General features: G+C 42.8%; 1 protein-coding gene across 1 annotated transcript; it reads right to left on the bottom strand.

The window, feature by feature from the left end:
* Positions 1-453: 453 nt before the first annotated feature.
* C2H3orf38 (chromosome 2 C3orf38 homolog) lies at positions 454-7,443 on the bottom strand. Its single transcript, XM_066568058.1, has 3 exons — positions 7,311-7,443; positions 5,754-5,974; positions 454-4,013 (listed from the first exon to the last, which is right to left on the bottom strand). Exons 1-3 carry the CDS (start codon positions 7,441-7,443, stop codon positions 3,438-3,440), a joined length of 930 nt encoding a protein of 309 aa, XP_066424155.1. The 3' UTR covers positions 454-3,437.
* Between the last annotated feature and the right edge of the window lie 355 nt (positions 7,444-7,798).

Raw genomic sequence — 7,798 nt, 5'->3', positions numbered from 1 at the left:
GTCTGATGTGGACCAGCTGAGAGAGCTAGGGTTGTTTAGCCAGAAGAAGGCTCAGGGGGACATAATCACTCTACAGCTACCTTAAAGGAGGGTGTAGTGAGGTTCTCTTTTCCCAGGGAACAAGACAGGAAGAGAGGAAATGCTCTCAAGTTGTCCCAGGGCAGACTTAGACTAGATATTATGAAGAATTTCCTCACTGCAAGGGTGGTCAGGCTTTGGAACAGGCTGCTCAGGGAAGTGATGGAATCGCCAGCCCTGGAAGTGTCCAACAAGGTGTGGATGTGGCACCTACAAGTTTTACTCAATCCCACAATTCTTACAGCAAAGGAGGGGCTGCCACCTCTCCTGGTGGAAGATCCCCAGATTATTCATTCATTCCTTACCTGAAAGCTGCTTCTGTTCATTATTTGGAACAACGGACTTCAACAGCTGAGGAGGAAGAAAGCTCAGATATCAAAGATGAACTTGTTTCATTTAATCACAGTCAAGTTATTAAAAATCACAGTCAAGTTATTAAAAATCACCATTTCCTTTCAATAGTCTTAAGTGGGAAAATGCTGGCAAGGCACCCAAACCTCATTGAGATGAGCAGCTCAGGCTTTTACTGGTTATAAAACAAGTAATTTATGGCAGCATGTACAACATGATGTTATCCCCCTTGCAATTTATGCTCTCAGAGGGCAGAGAAGAGGTGGTTGTGCAGGAATTACACATCCCCTGCTCCTTCCAGCAGATGCTTCTCTGCACAAACACCACTTTCACAAAAATCTCTGCTTTGTTCTAATCTAGGTCTCTAAAAAGTTTCTCTGAGGGCAACTACTACTGGCAACAAGCCCAATAAATGTTGTATTTTTGTCATTTCTTTAAGTTTATCCCAGAAATATAAGAGGTTTCTTAGTTTTCATTCTGCTGAGGGATTCCCTTCAAGCTTTCCTTTAGATCCAAGGCAAGGGGGAACCTGGTAATTTCAAGGCATTTTGATGCCAGCAAGGAGTGGGATAAAGCAGCCTGTTCTGCACAGTCTCCTCGGGACTGCAGCTCCGAGCAAGTGATGAATCTGCCACCAGATGTCACCCAGAGGCCACTCCTCTCCCCTGCTGAGACTCCAGCAAGCCTCTGGATTTCCTGCAGGCAGCAGGGATGGTCACAGCACTCATCACTCCTGCACTTACACCCACATTTAACTTTGGATTTCTACTTTGTGCCCTTAGAAAAGAAAAGAAACTTTTAAGCTGCAGTACATCTTCAAAGTGCTTTGAAAGCTGCAGTACACTGCAAGAACTAAAAGCAAAATGCTATGGTTGTTGATATCTTTACTGGAAGCCTGTATTTCTCCTTTTACAGAATTTTATCACCCTGCAGAGTTTACCCTTATCCAACTCTTAGGGGAAAAAGCAAGCTACTGAGACAGATAATGAATTGCAAGAAAACAGCAAGCAAGAAGCATCTTGTGACAAGGGAACATAAAAGATTTCCTGTCATAATAAAGACAATTATAACAGGGAAAAAACCAGCAGAATAAAAAATTATAAAGTCTAAATAGATAAAGATTATTAGACACCTTTTACAAATTCAGGAATACACTTAAAACCTTCATTTCATGGGAAGCATCCAAAGGAAGCACAGAAGGACACAATTTCCACTGCTTAACGTTCAGAAAGTTCCATGTGCTTTGCTGCAAATCAGAATTTTGCTTTTTATCAAATTATTTACCAGAGAGAGATCTAGAAAGCACAAATTTAGCATTGCAGCTTCAGTGGTAGTGATAGACATAAGAAACTGTTATTGAAAATATTTGTTGTGGTAAGAAACAGAGGAAAAATGGATGACAACAGTTTTGAAGAAATTTTACTTCATGTTTTCAATCTCCTAAATACAACTAAATGTCCAGTGCTTCCAATGGTAAATCAACAATTCCTTCAGCTCTGAACAGCAGCATCTAAAAAGAGGGATGAAATCACTCCTGTAAAAATTTCAGCTTTTTGAAACTTGTCCATCTCCATTTAAACAAGTCCTAACTTTTCCCTTAAAGTCAAGGTTAAGCTAAAACCTTTGCCACAAATGTTCTTCTACTCTTAAAACATTCTGTCTGTGTTGATGATTTGAAAATTGAATTTGGAACTCTAAGTAAGGATATTTATTCTAAACAATAGAAAAATTAGAAGCCACAACTCAGTTGTTTATTAAGAACATCCCAACACAGTATTTGAACTTTTGCTTAGAAAAGAAATTACTTTAAGGAGAAAGCAAGATTCAGACTGTTCACAAAGATCAGTTCTGTGCATACCTGAACCTCCTTGTTTCCTCTCACCCAGCCATACTTCACCACCACACACCTGGGAACAGTTCTTCTGGTTCTGCTAAGTTATGGGGAATGCTTACGCTTTCAGAACTTTAAACAGTGAAGCCAGAAAATTAAAACAAAACTCCCAAACAATCAAACAGGATGCAGAAAAACAAGTTTTCACCTCACTTCACCTCTAATCCCCTATAAATAAATGCAGTAAAAAAAAAAAAATCAAGTTTTACAGTGGCAATAATTTCAATAATTTCCTATTATTAAGTAGTAATTGGGTACTTTTCTTAGTGTGACCTATCACTGTAACCACCCAGTGGTAACAAATGGACTTTCAGTACCTGTAATAAAACAGCTCAGAGTAAACAAAATACTGATCTCGAGAAAACATACAAAAATCGCAACTATTATATTAAAAACTCTGTTGTAATTACATACAAAATAACTATCAGAGCATTTGGTTCATACAGTGTTGCTGCAAGTTTTGAAATCAAGTTCTTGATCCAGGACAGTCAGCGCTAGAAATGGGCACCCATCTCAAGTCTGCCTGCTTGGGGACACAGACAGAAAAATTTGGGTGTGTTCAAGACAAAACTGGAACCATAAGGTAAAAGGACAGGAAGCAATCAATGCAAAGAAGCTAAAAAAAAAAAAAAGATTTCAACAATGCCAAGTTCCCTGCACTGTCCCATTAAAACACATTTAGAACATCCACAGCAGCTGCCTCCATTCACAGTGTTTTGTTTTGAGTTTTCTATTGGTTTTCCTGGGACTCAGATGTCCATTTAAACACTTAGCCCTCCCAAATTTCCAAAACCAGATGCAATGACTTCCTGCTACAGCTCAGGTGAGAGTTTCAAATGGTGTCCTGAAGAGAATGTGCAGTTTGTGAACCCCTCATTACACACGGCTGCCAATCCATATTTAAATGCAACCATGAATAACCAAACTCCACTCTAATGACAGTGAAAAACCTGAAGGAATACCCATAAAAATATTTGTTAGCTCTTGGAAAGTGCCCACAAGCATCACTTGTGTTAATACCCTGTATCTCAGCCTGCCACTCAGCAAATCTTACTCAGAGAAGAGAAACTGCATGGCAGCAACAACCCAGCCCCTCCCCTCAGCTGTGACAAAATGCTCAGAATTTCTGAGGTTCAAACACAGTCAGTTCATGCCCATCATAGAACTCTCTCAGTTGGTTTGACTCATATTTTATGGAAGGTTGTTCCATTTGCATCCCAGGCTCCAGAGCGTTCTGCCCTACTATTTTAAGGTTCACCACTTTTATTTTCCAGGTGTTATTCCTCATGGGGCAGCTGATGAGCCCAAAGATCTGCTCAAAGACACCCAAACAAGTGTTGTCTCTGTGAACTGTGCCAGCCACTGCCACCAGCACCAATCCATGAGGGGACATGGCACATTTCAGGCCACTGGAATGCAAATTTGGGTTGAAGAGGAGACATTCTTCTTTAACCAAGGACAGCAGGCGCAGGCTCACCATGTCTGCACCCACATACTGTTCCACGTTTTTTTCCAAAGTGTTGTAACAGAACTTCAGTTTGGCATCCTCCCAGAAATGCTGTGGTCCCCATGTTGCTTCAGATTTTACTCCCAAAGGGTGCTGAGAGTTCAGGAGTTCAAAGTACCACTGGCAGAATTCTCCTCCTAGGCCAACAATGTCATCTTGTGGTGACTTCTGTCCATTTCCATAACTCTGCAGTCAAGCAAATTTTTTTCTTAGAACTGTTCAGCAAGATTGTCACTTAGAAAAACATCAAATCATGCACACACTTATATTAAACTTTTAAGTGTTCTGAACCAGAGTACCTGAAGAGAAATACCACAGTAAAATCTCATTTCTTTTTACTAACTTGATTATCTAATACAGAGAACCAGGACAGGTTCTTTGAATTACACCTAGAAAGTGCTTCACTGTCTTGGGCTCCTTACAAAGAGGAAAGTCACGGTTCTACTGAAAAAGGGCAGGGGAAGGATGTAAAGTAACATTTTTTGGAATTAAATGTACGGTTACTTTGTAGAACTTCACAGTATTTATGACTTGACAGCAAGACTTTTTCCAGAAGTAAATCAAATATCAAGTTTGCTAACACCAAAGTCTGCTAAGTATTAAATTGTGTTATAAACACTAAGTAATTAAGTGTGAAAAGTCTGGAGAATTCTGTATAGAAATGCTGCATTTGCTTCACTACAAGGTGAAATCATTTCCAATTCTGTTACATAGGTTCAGGTTTCCCATTTCTTCAAAGTGGTGAAGAAAGAAGGGATGAGAATTCAGAGAAAACAAATGCAAAGAAAGATGTATATGATAAATAAATCAACTGACTTTCTTTTAAATTTATGAATGTGTTTTAAGTATTTCATTTATGTACCATTAACCACAGAATTTTGTTAAGAGAAACCTTTCTATTTTCTCGAATTATGCACACAGAAAATTGTTTTGAAAACATTTCTCAGCTAAATGCTAACTGTCATCAGTTAATCCCTGAGTGAAAGCTCAGTGCAAGAGGTTCTCAACAGGGACAGAGGTCTCACAGCCCAGGAGGTGAGGCTGCTGCCCATGAGGGCTCTGAACTACAGCAAGGGGGCCAATCAGAACCATAAATGAACCTCCAAGTTCATTACACCATGAGGATTTGCTAAATAGCAAAGACTTAAACTTCAAAATAACCTATTATTACCAAAACACATTTCCTTTTACTGTATTAAGTGTTACAAATACACGAGCAAATTTTGTTCAGCTGTTTCTGGCTTATATAGAATTCATTGTTGCAGCTCAAGAGAACAGCCCTTACTCAGCTGAATGTGTGTTGCTTTTCCTTCTGATCAAGGGACATCTGCATGGACATTTTTTACATCTCAAAGAGGAAAGAGTCATCTAAAATACAGGGATAAGGAATGTCTCCTCTGTTCCTACCAGTGCTCTGTTGTGGGTTTACCAGATCTTGAGGGCAGGCATTCCTTACTACAGCTCTGAACAGAGCCCACCATAATGATGAGTTCAGTTGTTTGGAAAAAAGGGAAAACAAATGGCACTGACCTGTCACTGCTGGAACCGCACATTTAATCAATATATAAATTCAGTAAAATCAGATGGGCCTCTGCAGGATTTTTGTACTACTGTTTTCAGTTGTCCCTGAACCCACAAAACTATTTGTGAATATCTTTCTAATTTTAGCCTATAGGACAATCTAAAAACTCAAAGCATGGAGAAGACCCCGCAGGTTAGAGTTCAAATACTGTGAAAAACAGAGCAGACACCTTCAGATGTTGTCATTTAAAAACCAACCAAACCAAACCCAACTAAAACCAAACCAACCAAGAGTTAAAAAGGTTTGGGACCTTCCTACAGTTGCAGAGCCACATGTGCATCGCTCATCCTGTGGAGGCAGGGCTGAGCAGCTGGAGGATTTCCAGCAGCAGCAGCAGCACTCACCTGCGCAGGAGGTTTTCTGTGCCCTGGCTCCGGGGCTCGAGCCGTGAGCTGCCCGCTCCAGAGCTGCCTCACACGCTCGATCAGGACATGTTTCTCTGAGGAGGGAGGCACCGAGATTCCCTGCGCCGCCAAATACTTGAAGATGATTTCTCTGTAGACTTTCCGGCGCCTCAGAAGTTCCTCCACGTTTTGGCTGTACACCAGAATAGCATGAATAGCCTCTGCAAAGAAAGAAATTGAAGTTAGAGTTATCTTCTTTCACAATAAAACCCCAAACCTAAGCCATTTCTTACACTCCTGAGCTCCAAACACAGTACAAGTCAAAGTGGCAGGACATGAAGAGACCAAAAGTTTGCCAACTGAAATCTGGCCTCATCATATCAGACACAGAATACATCACCCAAAGGCTTGCAAATATGCTTCTTGGACAGGAATTCCAGTGAAGTGTTTCAGCAATGCACAGTAGTTTGAGAAAGTGAGGTTCCACCTCCTTCCTGAAGCCTGCTGGAAATGGAACTAAATCTGTTTTATTTCCACACTAATGTGATTACAACTCTCATGTTCATAAGAATATGCATCCTAGCACAACAACAATGCATTGAATGGCAACAATAAACAAAATTCAGCTACAAGGCTCTGTAGCAGAATGAGAAAATATGACAAACTTAAATTCTCTTTTAAAGCAGTTGTAGCAGACAGTTCCCACCTGAACTGAGGCTAACACTTAACAAGGGACCTATAAAAACCCTAAATCTAACCAGAAAGAAACAGCTAAAGTAAAACACAAAAATCTTTTCATGTAACCTACAACCACTGCAAAAATAGGGGGAAAAAGGTAAGGAAAAAAACCCAAAACCTACAGGCAAAAGACCTTTTAAAGAAATGTGTTGGGCAAATCTTACAGGTTTTAGTTACGTCACATGAAATACACTCAAGGCCGAGTAGGAGCACATATATATATACATATTTATCAGGCATATGTGTATATACATACATATATACATATATATGACTGCACGTATACATAAATATACCTGAGCCACTGGGCAACAAACCCAGTGCCCTCAGGTAACTGACACAAAAAATTAATTCTTATGAAACAAATCTCAACAAAGTGATGGAGGACAGTCACAACTGGAAGCATCCTGCAAAAAAAGTTCAGTGGAGATTCGTATTTTACCCTTTCAAAACCTGAAAGCAAATGTGACTGACGCCAACAGCGAGAGACTGTTTCAATACTTTTAAGGAGCTTTCAATACTTTTAAGCACTAAGGGCACAGCCGTGCTCGCAGCTCACTGCAGGGGTCTGACAGGACAGAGATGCTCGAGGAGCTGAAGGTTGGCCACGCGCCCGTCACCACCGCCATCTCCTCGGCCTGAACACCCCCAAGCTCCGAGCAGCCACCCCCCGGAGATGCTGGGCCGGGCAGGAAAAGGCTCCCGGCAGCGACCCCGAGCCCCCGGGGCAGCCGCAGGCGCCGGGCCCAGGGATGCGAATGCAGGGCCCGGCCCAGCTCGGAATGCCTCGGGCCGGCGGTGCCGGCGCTGCCCGCGCACCTTGGCGGCTCTCCGGGTGCACCAGGCGGTTGGTGACGGTGTCGGTGAGCGCCAGCAGCTCCTCGGTGTGCAGGAGCTCCAGCAGGTCCCGGCACCCCGCCCGCTCCCGCTCGCTCAGCCCCGGACCCGCCATGGCCGCGCCTGGTGCAGCGCCGAGCGCCCGCCGGAAAGAGCGGCCGGCACCGAGGTTCCGCTCGGAGAAAGGGCCGGGGGGGGGAGCAAAGCGGCTGGGAGGCGGGTTTAAATGTATAGATTGTGTGTGTTAAACATACGGAGAGTTTATACCTGAGTGTGTTCTTCCCTTCTAGCCCGCCCTGATGTCGTGCTGAGCTCTAGGGAGATGCTGGAGAGCAGCAGCATGGAAAAGGACGTGTGGGTACTGGTCCATGGACCGGGGATGGGGAGCCAGCGGCGACATCCCTGTCCTGGGACAGCAGGGACAGCTAGGGGATTGTCCTGGGGACATCAGGGACAGCTTGGACAGCCAG

The sequence above is a fragment of the Molothrus aeneus genome, chromosome 2 (genome assembly GCF_037042795.1).
Source record: "Molothrus aeneus isolate 106 chromosome 2, BPBGC_Maene_1.0, whole genome shotgun sequence".
In the NCBI taxonomy this organism is placed as follows: domain Eukaryota; kingdom Metazoa; phylum Chordata; class Aves; order Passeriformes; family Icteridae; genus Molothrus; species Molothrus aeneus.
Note: the sequence above shows the minus strand (reverse complement) of the source record. Positions and strands in the feature narration are given on the sequence as shown.